Raw genomic sequence first — 16,998 nt, 5'->3', positions numbered from 1 at the left:
ATTAGGAGCATCACTTGTTATAATAATGGCTCTTTTTTTTCTTTTCTTTCTTTTTCTTTCTTTTCTTTTTTTTTTTTTTTTTTTTTAGTAACCTCTGTACCCAGTGTGGGGTTTGAACTTAGAACCTCAAAATCAAGAGATACATGCTCTGCTGACCAAGCCAGGCAGGTGCCCCCTAATATTTGTGTCTTGACACTGGGTCCTACCACAAATCCTTATAGTTTATAAGGGTACTAGGAGCATCTTTTGTTCTAATGAGGAAAATCTGGGTAGGCTTCTGGATGGCTCCTGGTGTGGTCACCAGGCAGATCAAGCCAAGGTCAGAAGCTTGGAATTTTGAGCCCTACCTCCCATTCTCCATAGACTAGAGAGGCACTGGAAATGGAGTTAATAATTAATTATGGCTGTGTGAGGAAGCTTCCATGAAATCCCAACAATATGCTGCTGTTGGGAGCTCCCAGATTGGTGAACATATCCGTGTACCAGGTGGGTGATGCACACCAGCTGTATGAGGACAGAAGCTCCGTGCATGCGACCCTCCTCAGGTCTCATCCTGTGTGTCTCTTCAACTGGTCGTTTTTCTCTATTCTTATCAGGCCTTTTAATAAACTGGTAAATGTAAGTAAGTGTTTACATGAGTTTTGTAAGCTGTTTTAGTGAAAAATCAAATCCAAGGGAGGGGAGGTCATGAGTACCTTTGACTTTGTAGCCAGGTTGGGCAGAAGTAATGGGTAATCTAGGGTCCCACTACTTGAGATGAGCATCTGAAGTGTAGGACAGTTTCAGTTAAGACTGAGCCCTTCACCTGTGGGATCTGACACTATTCTCAGGTAGATAGTGTCAGAATTGAGTTCAATTGTCAGATACCTAGTGGGTGTCACAGAATTGTTTGGTGTGGTCAAAAGTTCCCACATCTGTACACAAAAGTATGGTGAATATGGTAGTAGTGTGCAAGTAAAGGAGAAACATGGGAGGTGGACTAGTTTTTTCCTTTTCACTGCCCAAGACTGAAAATATGGGGTCAAAAATCAGTGTTCGGAAAGTTGCTTGGTTCCTTTAGCCCTTCTTTCTTTTGGTGTGGGTAAGTAGTCATTTGAAATGTACTTAGTTCCTTTGTTTCACCACACCCTCCCCCACTCTGACTGATTTATCTTTGAATATGCATTATGTTAATATGTTTTCAAAAGTCATTTTTTCCTGTATCTCTTCTACTCCATCCTCCCCACCTTTGTAGATAAAAAACTTTATTATTCCCTAGTTTTATTGATCCTGTGTTTTTAATTGTAGTAAACGGATTCATATTCCTTGACTCTTACCCAAAAAATGACATATATGTCCTTCTGTACTTTGCTTTTTTTTTTTTAAATATTTTATTTATTTATTTGACAGACAGAGATCACAAGTAGGCAGAGAGGCAGGCAGAGAGAGTGGAGGAAGCAGGCTCCCCACAGAGCAGAGAGCCAGATGCAGGGCTCCATGCGGGGCTCAATCCCAGGACCCTGGGATCATGACGGAGCCGAAGGCAGAGTCTTTAATCCCCTGAGCCACCCAGGCGCCCCTGTACTTTGCTTTTTTTTCACATAATAATATCTCATGGAAATCACTCCATGTGAGTCATAGATGGCTTCTTTCTCATACTCCATTGTGGATATTTACTATAGTTTTTTTTTTTTTTCAGCTAATCTCCTATATACAGCAGGCTTTATAGGAAATACATTTACAGATTCTTGAAAATGATTAAGAAATGGAACATAAATGCAAATATGGTTTGAGTCTTTAGTCCATCCTATGTTTAATTATACAACCAAATAAAGTGTAAAAATTTAAGTTCATGAGTCAAAAATACCCAAAGATCTTTATTCTAACCCCTGGCATAATAGTTAGCTCATGAAGTGTAGACTGCAATTGGTTATTTCCCTTTTTTCCCTCCCATGTAGTAGCTTATTGTCATCCATTAGTTATAACTCTAAGAGAAGAAAGTGAGGACTGAAAGAGATATTCCAGATAAGATCTGTCATTTCAATTGATTTGAAGTTTACCAAAACTAGAGAGAGAAAGCTTTGTATATTTTAGTACTGTCACTAAGAGAAAGTCAAATGACAGGCTGTATTAGTGTATTACAACTGCAGCAACAGAACAAGAGTAGTTCAGAACTGGGTTAATCTGTGAATGATGAAGGGTTAATTATGCAGTAAATTGGTATCTTCCTCTCTGTACCGCTAAGTGTTTCTGGGCTAACCTATGCATTTTGCAACTCTGCAGATGTTTAGTACTTGTATTAAACAGTAATTTTCTGAGGAACTTCAGGATGAATACAAACTTAATTCAGAAAATCAAGAGTTGTAGTTGATTAAAAATAGTTGCTATACAATATCTGAAAGTAGGTAGACAATTTTAGGTATGGGAAAAGGAAGGCAAAGTTATGAAGACATGTTTAAATATATATATATGTATGTGTATATATATATATATTCATTCATTCATTCCAGTTGATGGACCTAAAATTTTTTGTTTAATGAATAGGAAATCTAAATTGTGAACATTTGTAATTTGACACAATATTTTGGGATATAGTGACTATTGGTATTTTATCAAAATTTAATATTGAGGGGAAAAATCAGTTTCTAAAATACTAAGATATTTAGAGTATTGCAAATGAAAATTTTTCTTAATATAAGTTTTTGGAATTTATTCTTGCTAATAGTCTTATGACAAGCCTTGTGATCCTACCGTGGATATTTATATAGGTGAGCAGGCCTTCATGAGATTTTTGTTTGTTTGTTTAGTAAGCCAATTTTTTCCGCTATATGATGCCAGTAGAACCAGACTTGATTGTCCCTAGTTCCTTTTAGGAAAATTCTAGGCAAGGATACTTAACTAGGGAAGGCCTCATGGTGTCATACATACAGCACTTAGGTCAAGAATCAAAAGAGATCAAGATTCTAAAGCCCACTCTGCCACTAAGAAGTTATATCAGCCTTATTTAGGCCTCATTTTCTTGTCTGTAATGTGAGCAGATTTATTTGTATGTTCTCTCAAACACCTTTCCAAATATTTTTTGCTGGCACATACAGAAACATTTTGGCCTTAGTAAAAATTAAGGTCATAAAGTATATATTATTATTTTCTACATTAAGTAAGGTATATGTGCAAGTGCGAAAGTGAGAGAAAGTAAATAATTACTAATACTTTAAGAACCTATATTTGGTTGGGGAAAAGTTTGTGATAGATGTTTTGTTCTCAGTGTCATACTTCATGGTGGCTTATATGAGTAAACTCCAAGAAGAAAGCCATGAAGAAACTCCTGTGATCTAAGAAGTTAGACAAAAATATACAAAAAAAAATTCTGGTTGGAAGAGTTCTGCTAATTGTAAAGTTCAAAAAGAGCTATAAAATGCTTGCTAACAAGCCTTGAACTATACCTTTTTATTTGTTTGGTCATGGTGGCTGTTTTTTGAAGTTAAATACTTAATTTATTCCGTAGATATTTATAAAGAAGCCCCTTCATTTAGAATTGGAGGTGAGAGCAGAGAGCAAGATACACTTGAATGCTATTGTTCTGTTTTTTAACTTAACTTGCATTAATGAAAGTGAATAATAGCCAAGATACTTACAAATCATGTTACCTGCTATGAAGAAGAATAAATAGTAATGTGATGGAAAGTAATGTAAGAGAGAGAGGAAGGGACTGTATGTGTGTGTGTGTGTGTCTGTCTGTCTGTCTGTGTGGTTGGGAACTAAGACATGAATGTTGAAAAAAGCTAGGTGGATAAAGACCAGGCAGAGAAAGGTAGATAAATAAAAGACCCCGTAAGGTGGAAAAAGATTGATATGCTCTAGGACAAGGAAAGGCAGTGTAGGGACAGGGCCAATGGAGGGGACAGAAAGAGTAGCTTGGGATGAGTTTGGAGAGTTAGGACAATAAGGGCATTGAACCATGGCAAGGAGTTGATTTTATTCCAAGTGCAGTGGGTAAGCTATCAAGGGGTTTAAGCAGGGCAAATTCTTGCTTTAATAAACATTTTTTAAAGATTTATTCATTTATTTATTTATATTAGAGAGACCGAGAGCAAGAGAGATCACATAAGGAGGAGGACGAAGCAGACTTGCCACCAAGTAGGGAGCCTGGTGTGTGGCTTGATTCCAGAACCCTGAAATCATGACCTGAGCCAAAGGCAGACTTAAAACTGTCTGAGGACCTAAGTGCCCCTTTAATAAACATTTTTAAAGTTGACTCTTTTCAGAGTGCCTGGCTGTCTCAGTCAGTAGAGCATACAACTCTTATCTTGGAGTCATGAGTTTGAGCCCCACATTAAATGTGGAGTCTACTTAAAAAAAAAAAAAAAAAAAAAGGCATGACTGTGTGGAAAGGAATTAGAGGGAAGCAAGCAAGAATGGAAGCAGACTATTAATAGTAGTGGAGGAGGGAGATAGTAGTAGCATTCAGTGGAGGTGGAAGAAATGAATGTTTTGCAGACAGGACTGACTGATTTTGCTGATGGGACTGAATATCATCAGAGGTAAAGGAAATATTCTCAAATAATAAAGTTTTTTTTAAAAGGGATATTTAAAATTGCTTTGTTAAAACATAATATTTAGTTAAAACAGTATTTAATGCCAGTATTCTACATGATAAATACTTTCTTGACAAGTTTATCCTTTTTATTCCCCCCCCCCCCTTTTTTAGGCTTATGCATCTGGATGTGACATTGTTATACTGGGAAGTGATTTTGAAAGATTACAAATAATCCCAGGAGCTAAACATGGAAATATTCAAGTAGGATGTGTAGACTGCTCATTGCAACAAGGCAAGGTTTGTAATCTTGTAATGTGAGATTTCTTTTGAATATGTTTTTTGTCAGGATAATCTCCCAAGTATGTATTTCCTGTCAAATTTGAAGTTTGCTTTGTTTCAAGGACAATGTAGCTACAAATTTTTTTGGCTCTCTGAGATGCACCATAGAAAACAAAACTCCTGATTCAGATACGTTTCAGATTGACAGGAATTCTGTTCTTACATAATTTGAAGATACAGCATAATGTTTTCCTGTGAGTTGATAAAGAAGTATTACCCGTAGAACAGGTCTAAAGCTTACTTATTTAAAAACTGATTGGATTAAAGGAAAGGAATTGACAGTAAACCTTCAATCTATTTACAAATAAACTACTAGAGAGAAATCATTTGTTAGAGTTGTTCTTTCGCTGTAGGAGTATTTCCTTATAATTTCTGGATAAACTTTGTACTGAAATGGAGGTCAACTGTTCTAAAATGCATAGTTTTTAAATTAATTTATTCCAAGTCTATAAGAAAAATGAAAAATTTTGTTTGGACTTCTATTTGCATATGAAAGTAACAAGTAACCTTGAAAGTAGGAAAGCAACAACAACAAAAGTAACAGGTTATGATTCTGTATCAGGTGAAGTATAGTTCTATACAGTAGCAGAATAGGTAAAGTCATAGCTAGTAGGCAGCATAGTATATAGCTAAATATAGCACCATGTAGGCACAGGCCAGGTCTAGGTATATTTACAGCTAAATTGGGGTGGACTTTGCAGATTTACTTAATTTTTTGCTAGATGATTAAATATATTATTGGACTATATGATTCCACTAGAATATTTTGTGTGAAGAATCAAAAGGACCCAATCTTTTTATTTTTTTTTTTAATCTAATCATGGCTAATGCACCTGCCAGTCTGAAAAGTTACCTCTTGGTATCTAGTGTAGAGGTACTTATGGTAAAATAAGTTTAAGCTCTTACAGTCTTTTGGACTACTGTGTTACTTCTGTGTCCCTTCCCCTTACAGGTTAAAGTGTCTCTCATCTTTCTGTTGTTTACACCTTTCATTCTCACTATATTACAAAAATGATCTTTATTATGGAATGTTGAAAATCCTTGAGACTTCCCTCTTTTCTCTTCATGTTTGTTTGGTCTCCAGCTCTATAATTCTGTAATCTTCATTACTGTATTGAAACTTGCTTGTAATATCTACACTCACACAGGCCTGGCTATGTTGAAAATCCCATTTAATAACTTGCAATATGAGTTATGTTTTGATGATAACCTAGATTACATGACAGTCTAGATTAAAATAGTTGGGTCATTTGGTTTTGTAGTCTTTTTTTTTTTTTTTCCTTTTAAAGATCCTATTTATTTCTTTGAGAGAGAGAGAGTACAAGCAGGGGCAGTGGCAGAGGGAAAGGGAGGAGGCTCCCCGCTGAGCAGGGAGTGGGCCACCCACTGTGGGGCTCCATACCAGGACCCTAGGATTATGACCTGATCTAAAAGCAGGTACTTAACGGACTGAGCCACCCAGGTGCCCCTTATAGTCATTTTCATAAAGGGCAGATTTCCTTTGGGTCACAGATATTCGTACAAATAAACGGCTTCTCACCATAACAGGAAGAAAATTTGCAGGTTATGATACTTTAGATGGGAACTGCTGCTTGATACTGTAGACATCCAGTATTTTAGCATTACTGGGGTTTTTTTTTTCTACTGTAAGATTAATTTTCATGAGAAAATTCATCTGCATTTATCTTAAAAACATTCTTTGCCTCCCATTACCTTGGGAAAGTTCAGTATGTTCACTTGGGCATGAGGCCCTGTACAACCTGGCTTAGATCTGCGTTTTTGGACGTATGTACCTCACTCTGTTAGAAGGGACATTCTGTTCCATCTCGGCTGGTTGTCACTTCCAGGCATACTTCACCTCTTCTAATCTTTGCACTTGTGTTCATACTTGTGTTATGCCCCTTTTCTATAATTGAATATTCACCACTCTTTGAAGTCCTACCCACTCTTAAAAGCCCAAACACAATAAGGCCTCCCAGACTGACTCAGTGAAGATGATTTCTATATCCTTTTAACTTCTTAGAACACTTAAAAATAGCCATTGAAAGTTTTTTTTTCTGTTATATATTACATCCTCATTGCTTATCCCCTTCTTTTTGAGATTATATTCTCTTATTTTTATCCCTCATTCGTTTTTGTATCTATCAGTCCTTATTTCTGATATTTCATTGTTCTTCATTGTGGCTTACCCAAGCTATAATAGTAGCCACCTTATAAAACAGAGCCATTGATTGAAAGAGTAAATTTTAAAAATACTCAGACAAAATGGAGTATTAAAAAGATACATTTCTTATAGTGTTTACAAAGGAATAGATCTAAGTTTTATTTTTATAAAGCTAAATACACACAGAATTGTGAACTTTGAAGACAGATAACCTAGAAATGGATTAAATCCTATCTCATTTCCACTTGACAAGGAATCTATCAATACATTTTTTTCTATGATAAAGGAATTAATATTTACCATGTATCTTACAGGTAATTATATATAGATGCTTTACAGGTGCTGTTTTAATCCTCTAATCCTAATTCCATTAGGAAGATAGTATTATGCATATTCTAAATGTAGATAGAGACAATGAGGTACAGAGAGATTAACTTGCTGATTACACAGTAGGTGACAGTACTGGAATTCTGACTCAGGTATGGTGGTCTCTTAAAACTGATATTCTCAAGTATTCGTAAATGAAATTGGGGGGCTTATTTTAATTTGTATTATTTCTTTCGTCTTTTGATTCATAAGTAAGTTAACATATCCATAAGTTTTCTTTCTTTTTTCTTTTTAAAAGATTGCAGCATCCTATGGAAATGTTATCTCTGTTTTTGAACCAGTTAATCTACCGAAGCAAAAGAAAAATTTGGTCAGTAATTTATCATTTTTCTTTTAGAAATTGAAATGTCTTGAGTATTAAAAGACACTTTTTAAGAGTTTAAAATCAAAGTGATCATCAGATAAATTGTATAAATTATACCATAATTAAAAAATAGATGTTGAATGCCACTTCCATATTTAAAATATGTTCTAAATCTTAGATTGAAATAGAAGTAAATCAGATTGTGTTGACGAATTATATGTGTTTTTTTTCTTCTGACATTTTCCTTTATAATAAGTATTTGAAGAGTCGACAATTTTAAGTTTGGTAGTTTATTGCTAATGGCAAACACCATTATGTAGTGAAGTGTGGCACTTTGGTTTTGGTTTTTATTATCTTCTTTAATATACTTCTGCTTTTTCTTAAATATTTTGTTCTTAAAGTTACATGTTTTAATTGCAGAGTCTTAAGCTACCTTCAGGACTCCCCCCCCCCCTTATTGTATCATGTAATATAACTGTTAACAGGTCAGTAAGTGTTTTTCTTTATGAAGAAACTATATTCAGAAATAGTTCTGAAAACTGGCGAAAACAACAGTGTATAAGTATTAGATTTCTTGGGTGCTTTAATATTCTAAATATAATAGTCCAGGTTATTTTACCCATTTCTACTGAAGATTAAACTGGCGATTTAAATTATATGGAAGAGGATCAGCATAGTATAGTCTTAAGAACATTATCTTAGGAACCATAGAACTGCTTTCTTTCTTTATCTGCTGCTTTCTAGTCATTTGATCCTAAGCCATCAGTCTTCCCAGGCTCTTTGCTCAATTTTAAAATTGGTTAATAGCTATTCATTCTTCATGGGCCTCTTGGAACAATGACATGATCTCAAAAACTGTGCAGAAGTATGCTAACTAAAAATAATTATGTTTTAATAATATATATACCTTTATATATACCTTTTATTATTTTCATTGCCTTTTCACTTAGCTCATTAGTGTCTTACAAATTCTCTCTGTCTTAGTATGATAGCTATTGTTTCTTTTTTATAAATATGACAGCAGGTACCCAAAGAAAATTAGTTGTTGATCATTGAAATAGTTGCTGGGCCACAGAACTAAGTAAAACCAACTATAATGATTCCTAATATGAGCATTCTTTCCCCTACCTTGTGTAAATGAAAAAACATTTTCTCTAGGTTAACTGATATTCATTTTAAAATTTCATGGAAAGAGAGTAATAGTCCTCCCCTGATTTATATTTGTGTTGTGTATTACTTAATGAATCCAGTATTAGAGGCCCTGATAACCTGTGAATTAGTAATTGATAGTAGTAAAAATAAGTGATTGTTCTGCCCAGAATGATGTATTTCAAATAGTACTCCATAAATATTTATGGAATAAGGTAACTGGCTTTTTTTTTTTTTAAGTCAGTATGTTTAAAAAAAGTCAGTATGTTACGTTAAAATGCCTTTATTATGAAGGGTAGAATCAAGAATTTTAGTTTTTGCTCATTTTCTCATGTACTAAATAACAATGTAATGCTAAAAAGTCAGTGAGAAAAGTCTGGTTTATTCTTAGGCAGCACTGACTTTGGAGAAAGGGGTAAAAAAAAAAGCTTGATGAATAAGGGGAAAACTGGATCAAATGGAAAAGGACTTATTAGAAGGTACACAGAATCTGTAATTCCTGAATAGAGTCTCAGAGAATCTCTAGATTCTCATAAAAAAGATATTATTTCCATTCTAAAAAAAAAGAATTATTTCCATCCTAGAAAATTCTTTTAAGGTGGTGATTCTTCATGAGCGGAACACTTCAGGATCACTAGTTGGAGCATGTGTCCAGATCCTGCCCTGGGGATTTCTATATCTGTAGGGGTGGGGTTGTGCGTGGACATTTCTGTCTAGTTCTAGAGAGGGTTCTGATGTATGCGCTGATTAAGAGCCATTCCTGCAAGGCAGTATTTCATAAAAGCATATTCTGCAAACCATCTCTATCGGAATCAATGGGGGTGATCATTTAAAGTACAGATTCCTCATTCTTATTTTTTTGAGCCTGAACCTTTGGAGATGTATCTCAGAAATTGGAGTTTTTAGTAAACATCTCAGGTTATTGTACTAGAGTATGAGAACCACTGCATTCAAAGGTTGTTTATGGGTCTCAGTCCTGCAGAGGTTAGTGAAAGCAACTTAGACCACAGCCTGAATTTAAAAGAAAAGAAAGTAAAATGGAAAATGTTAGAGTGCATCACATGTAATAAGGGTAAACTTAGATTGCGTTTATTTTTGGGGTCCTATTGCAACATATATTTCTTACTGACTTACTGGTAAAAAAATTGGAAAAAAATGTTGCATAATGAATGAAAAAATCTTATATAATATAATGGATGTGTTATATCTCGTAATCTGCATTTTCTCGTGTAGTTTTTGATCTCAGGTGAGGATAAAACCTTAAAAGAGAAGGAAGCCTCAGATAGCACAGGCCCACTTAAAATTAAACATATGTAACTATAATAATATGAGGTAATCATATTACAAAAATCTGAGGTTAATGAGAATGTTGTCCAAATTGGCATATACTTACTGGTTGTTTATGCTGAAGACAGACTTTTGGCCCTCCAGGAATAGGTATTCATTCTCTCACTAATCTCTTCCATCACATACCTCTTATAATTCTCAACTGTATTGAACATTTTGTTCCCCATTAAAAATGACCGCTTGGTCATTTGTACCCCCCAAAAAATTGCATGTTGTATTATTGAGAATAACAAGCATGAATGTATATATTTGATAGAGAAAAGCTGCCAATACTAATTGGTTAAATGAGTTTTTAAATTTTAACTTTAGGAATTATATAGTCAATGGCAGAAGAGTGGCCAGTTTTTTCTGGAATCAATAGCACACAACATAACTTGGGATCCTGCAGGTAAGAAATGGATCAACTGAAATGAAACATCACTTGCCTAGGCTGTTTCTTTTATTACTTTCCTTTATTTCAGTTCTGCTTTGTGTGAGATTGTTGGGAATAAAAAATAAGTAAGATATTATGTTCTTTTAGAGCTTGTACTGAAATGAAGACAGATATTCAGTATAATAATACCTGTTGTTTTGGGAAAGAGACAATACTCTCTGGAAAATCAGAATTTCATTGAAGAGGAGCTTTTTGTCCTATGATTAGGTAGATTTTAACATTAAGAGTGGGGATAGATGGGAAGAGAGAAAAAGAAGTGAATTTTAAGAAGAGATAATGTGTGTATATATCACCTATGTATTTCTGCATTAAAATCCCAAAGCCATTTTACCAGTCTCCTGCAGTGAGCAAAGGCACAGAGAAAGAAAGCACAAGATACATTCTTTTAATGCTTAGAACTTCATTAAGGCTGGAATGAGTTTGGTGATAAGGAAGTAAGACTGCAGCATATTATAAAAGGCCTTTAAAGCTATGCTAAGGTATTTGAATTTCATTCTTTTTGACTATCCAGCAAAATATTATAGGTTTTGAAAGTGGCTTTTGCCAAGCTAGGATTTATGGTTTAGTACAACTTTTCTGGTAGCAGTAAGTTGAAAGGAACAGGAGGATAAATATTTATAATTACTTATAATTACCTTTACACAGTGTGCTTTCACAGTAGTCTGAATGAGAACTAAGAATTTATTTCAGGACCTTTAATGTAATAGGTGCTTAATTAGTGTTGCATGACTAATGAAGTACATAGATATGAAATGCATATAGGTGATAGAATTGACATTACTTGACAGTTGGATTTTAAAGTATTTTGAGAATATCTGTGATCCTAAGTGGAAGAGAGATATGTAGGAGTTCTAGATAGTGGAACATTGGTTTTGTTTGGACATGTGGAATTTGACATGTTTGCATATCATATAGCTGTTCCCAAAATATAGAAATTTCTAGAATATAAGAAGTTATCTTTGAAACATAGAAGCCATTAGTTTAGATAAGATAGTTGCATCTTATTATACTACATGAAATGACTGAGAAAAATGTTTATTTAGAAAACAAAGTTCAGAACCCTTGGAAATTATTTTAGAAGATAAAAGATTATTTTTTTTTTTTTTTGAGATAACTTTTTAAAAAAAAATCAGTGTTTTAAAATGTTTTTTCTTATGTAAGGATGTAGGATTGATATCTTCTAGCTGGTAACCTATATGTATATTTTATACATACAGTGGAAAGAGGTCAGACTTGGGTTCAAAGTTGGCATTTAGTTTAGTACAACAGTTTATGTATAATTTTACTATAACTAGTGAGACTTATATCCCAGTAAATACCTGTTTCTCCAATGATTATTAATAGTGTCACCTTCTGCTCTCAGAAAAGTTCCTATTTGGATGATACATTATAAGCTTATTCTATTATAGCACAACATTCTATTGTGGTTATTTGTCTACATGGTTTAAATTTTTGATTAGACAAGAGCTGAGATTCTATTTTATTTAGTATTTATCTTTGCGGGGACATTACATTAGGCTTTCAATAAATGTTCACATACTTGACTATAAGTTTTATGATCATGAAGAAATTACTTAACAGATTAAGAATGGTTAATGCAGTTATAAATTAAGGTAGTATCTATTTCAGAAGCTAGGTTTTTAATGATCAGATATGGCAGTGTATTTGAAAGTACTTGGTAAATTATAAGAGCCCTATAAAAACAGTGTTAGCAAGTAAAATAGGTACTTGAACTGTCATATTTACAACGCAATAAAAACATTTCACGTTAGAGTTAAGTGAAATTTCTTTAGTAATAACATAGCAACAATTGCTTTGAAATTTTGTACAGTTTATCAGTAATAATGCTTTAGAGGATAGTATTAATGTTAAATTCTTCTGTCATCATTACAGAGTTGTATCAAAAGATAATTACTTATTTTCCTAACTATCTAGTAGTGACTTGACAACAGCTTATGAATATTATCTCTTTATTGTGATTAAGTTAAAATTTACATAAAAGTTTATTATTTTTCTTTTTATGATCAAAAAGTTTGAAATATAATGGTTTGGTTAAGAAATAGGTTATTGTTGCAGTAAAAATTTGGAAGCAACTAGTATATTATCTTTGCAAGTGAACTTTATTTATAAATAGATTAAAAAAATATTTTTTAAAGATTTTTATTTATTTATTTGACAGAGATCACAAGTAGGCAGAGAGGCAGGCAGAGAGAGAGAGAGGAGAAAGCAGGCTCCCTGCTTGAGCAGAGAGCCCAATGTGGGGCTCGATCCCAGGACTCTGAGATCATGACCTGAGCTGAAAGCAGAGGCTTTAACCCACTGAGCCACCCAGGCGCCCCAATTTTAAATATTTTAAGTGAAGTGTTAGTATTTTTGGTTTTGATCGATACTTAACTATATGCCAGGTATTGGGATATAAAGAAAGTTTTTCAGATGATGCCACTAAAATTCACTGTAGTGCCTTTGTGTTTTCTTCTGATCCACTATTGCATCTGACTTAAATCATAAGATTTTTCTTTTTAAGACTTTTTATGCTTTGTTTCCCTAGTTTACTATTCATACCTCCACCCTTTGTGTGCAGGTCAATACTCTGTACCATACCTTAACTATTTTTGTATCATTTCATAACAGATTAACTACTTTGTATTCTGTATTAATTTCTTAACCTTTCATGGTATAGCTTAATTTCAGCTTTAGTTTATGTTAAAGAAAATTTGTAAATACCGAATTCATAAATATAGAGGTGAGATTAGTGGCAGAAATGAGGGGCAGGATGAAATACGTGATGCAGGGGCGGGGTCAAGAGGTACAAAATTCCAGTTATCAAATAAATCAGTCCTGGGGAGGTAATGTATGGCATGGTGACCATAGTTAATAATACTAAGTTGTATATTTGAAAGTTGCTAAGAGTAGGTTTTATAAGTTTTTGTGTCACAAGAAAAAAGTTGTAACCAATGTGTGATGATGGATATCAACTAGATTTTATGGTGCTGACCATTTTGCAGTATATGCAATATCAGATCATTACGTTGTATACCTGAAGGAAATAGAATGTTATATGTTATATCTCAATTAAAAAAAAATCAAACTTGTGTCTCTTGTTATACTAAACAGTGGAATAATAACCAAATGTGAATGGAATGTCTCTAATTATGCTGTCTAGGCTATTTTTATCCATTCATGAGACTTTCCCTGTCTGGTTGCTACTATTTATTGAGTTTCTGCTAAGTGCCTAGCCTGTGTTAGATGGGTTATGCAGTAATAGCTGATCATTACGACAACTCTATACACACTTCCGATTTTAAAGGTGAGAAGAAAATTGAGGCTGAGTTTTTCCCACTAGACCAAATTCACATGACTAATTGACTTATTTGGGATTTAGACACAGGGGTTTCTGATCTACAGTCTGTGTTTTGTCACAGACCCACTTTCTTTTGAAAAAAAAGTGATCTTTCGAGAGAGACAGAAATCCACAGTCCTTAATTGCCAAAGTGAATGCCTTACTTATTTTGAACTTTTTGACCACAGTTGTGTCTCTTTCTTTCTCTTTTTTCTTTGGATGACAACACAGCCTTCTTAATTACCCAAATCATAAGTTAGAATCTGTCCTGGAAACCTCTGATATCTCCTTTTTATTAGTTGGTGTCAAGCCTTGAAAATTCTGCTTTTGAAATGGCTTTCAAATCCTTGCTTCATATTTTCATATTTGATTCAGGTCCTCATTATTTCCTTTGTGTATTATAGTCACTTAATCAGGTTTCCCTGTATTTTTGTTTTCCCCAATCTCATCTATCTCTAGTCTTATTTTTTAAAATGAATCTTTACCTTTCTTTGTATAGTGGAGCCTTTGAAAGCATGGTGAAAATTATGGATTACCTCTCTAGAAAAATGTACATGCTATACAGATAACTTTTGCATATTATCTCAGAGGAGGGAAATTTACAGTCCTCTTCAAGTCCATCTGTTGACATCCCCCACCCCATTTCAGACAACTTGTTCTAAAATATACATCCACTTATGTAACCCCTACACACTTAAAGCTCCCAACTCTCTATAACACGGTCCAAATTCCTTATAAACTTTGAAAATGCAGTCTGACCCCAGAAACTTTTTCAGCCTTATTTATTTTTCCAAGTCTACTGTGCACCTTATTTCTTAACCATAAACCAGGTTATGAATCCTTCTTGGGACTTTATTTGAAATTGCACGACTTCATGTCTCTCTTTACAGTACGTCTTTACCAGAATGTGAAGTCATCGTGAAAAAGGACAGTGCTTCTTTTGTCATTGTATCCTTCCCCGTGTCTAGTGCAGTGCCTGGTGCAAAGAAGATGCTCATTAAATATTTGTTAAATTAGAGATTATATGACGTAGTCCCTTTTTTCCCAAGCCCTTCAACAAAATTAAAATACAGCCTCCTTCCCTCTCCCCCACATCTTTTTGTTATTTAACTTTTCTTAGAAGTTGTGTTGTTTTTATATTATTATGTGAAACTCTTGACCATGTGACTTAACTCACTAATTAAATACCTAAATAATAAGTAGTAAATAATATATATATATTTTTAGGCAATCGTCTTTTAACTGGTTCTAGCTGTTTGCAACTGTGGTCCAATGCTAACTTGGAGAAACCATCTGAAGATGAAAATCCAGATAAAACAGATCTTAATTTGGGGAACTGGAGATGCATTTGGCATTGCAAGTAAGCAATTAATTAGGGGATTAAAGTGATAAACCTGTTCATGTGGGTTTTATTATAAATGCCTTTTAGTTTGTGTAAAACTACACTAACAAAGAAGATTTCTTATTCTGTGATAGGTCTTTTCTTATATACAGGGGATGCACAATTTCCCATGTTCTGCAGATCCAGTTTTTTAAATTATTGAATAAAATACTTGGAAAGAAACATAAGAAATTGGTTAAGCCTGTGTGATTATCATTAAATAGCAACTTGCTAAATTATATAAAAGGAGACAGGGAGATATATAAGTTGTCATTTTATATCATGGGGCAACCTTGGTAGCTCTTTGGAGAAGAAAATGAAAATAGAGTCTGTTTCATATCTGACACCATAAGAAGTGTCAAAAGAAGGAACCACTGAATTTCTATACAATGAAACAAATACTAGAAGAAAATACAGGTGAATATTCGTAATTTAGAATTGCAATGTCTATTATGGTAGCAACTAGTGACGTACACTTTTGAAATGTGGCCAGTCTGAATTGAGATGTACTGTAAGTATACGTACATACTGGATTTCAAGAACTTAACACAAAGGAAAACAATATAAGTTATTGTTAGTTTTTTTTATTGATTACATGTTGATAATATTTGATATACTAGCTTAAATAAAATAATTTATTATTCTTTAAGATTTTTTTTATTTGAAAGTGCATGAGAAAGAGAGAGAGAGAGAGCATGTGTGCACACATGAGTGGTGGGAGGGGCAGAAGGAGCGGGAGAAGCAGGCTCCTGGCTGAGCACAGTGCTGTGGATCTGAATCCCTGGGATTCCAGAATCATGAACCGAGCCAAAGGCAGACACTGAACCAATTGAACCACCCAGCTCCCCTTAAATAAAATAATTTCACCTGTTTCTTTTTACTTTTGCCAAGTGTGGCTACTAGGAAATTTAACATTTGATGTTTCTGTTCTATCACTGTTACATGAAAAATGCTGCCTTAGATTAGGAAAGACATTCTAGGTATGAAGCCAGAACTAGAAACTGAAAGGAAGGGGGAGGAAAACATCAATAGTTGTGACCATATCAGTGAAAAATTCCTGTAAAGCAAGGAAACTAAAATGTTAAGGGGAAATATTTGCAATTTGGAGTTAATGCCTTTTTTTAAAAGGAGGTCTTAAAAATTAACTAGAAAAAAATAGCAAACAAAAATGAACAATGAAGAAAATTGTAAATGATAGTACATATCAATAATAGCAAATTAAATTAGAACTGATGGACCTCACTCAAAATCAAGAAATGCAAAATATCCAGAAAATCAGGAAAAATAATATCCATTATTAGTGAGTGTTTACAGAACAGGTACTCATATTCTATTAATAAGGGAGTGCAGTTGATATTTTTCTGAAGAGCAACTTGGAAGTATGAATTGACAGGCTTAATTTTTTTATGCCCTTGAGATACTAACTCCAAATTTCATTCATTAATGCTGCAAATATTTGCTGAGTGTTTATCGTGTTTCAAGGCAGTGGTAAAAGTGCTTGGAATATAGCATTGACCAGGTGGGGAAAGACTATAAACCAGGAAATCTATATGACAGAATGTTAAATGGCATTCTTTCTGAGTCAATATTATATGAAACAGTAATAAGAAATACATTAGATATTAAAGTGAGAGTAAT

The 16,998-nt window shown here is 33.9% G+C and overlaps 1 protein-coding gene across 6 annotated transcripts in view; it reads left to right on the top strand.

The window, feature by feature from the left end:
• DMXL1 (Dmx like 1) overlaps positions 1-16,998 on the top strand; it is a 127,522-nt gene that overhangs the window by 12,246 nt on the left and 98,278 nt on the right. For 5 of the 6 annotated variants that reach the window (XM_045069336.1, XM_045069335.1, XM_045069338.1 and 2 more), the window contains exons 2-5: positions 4,688-4,813; positions 7,645-7,716; positions 10,516-10,594; positions 15,207-15,339. In XM_045069336.1, coding sequence (XP_044925271.1) covers positions 4,688-4,813; positions 7,645-7,716; positions 10,516-10,594; positions 15,207-15,339 — 410 coding nt within the window. The remainder of the gene's footprint in view (positions 1-4,687; positions 4,814-7,644; positions 7,717-10,515; positions 10,595-15,206; positions 15,340-16,998) is intronic. The other variant, XM_045069337.1, reaches the window with a different exon arrangement.

This window comes from Mustela putorius, unplaced genomic scaffold (assembly GCF_011764305.1).
Source record: "Mustela putorius furo isolate JIRA1106 unplaced genomic scaffold, ASM1176430v1.1 tig00003923_pilon_pilon_pilon, whole genome shotgun sequence".
NCBI lineage: Eukaryota > Metazoa > Chordata > Mammalia > Carnivora > Mustelidae > Mustela > Mustela putorius.
The sequence above is the reverse complement of the archived record's forward strand: the minus strand, read 5'-3'. Positions and strand labels throughout refer to the sequence as shown.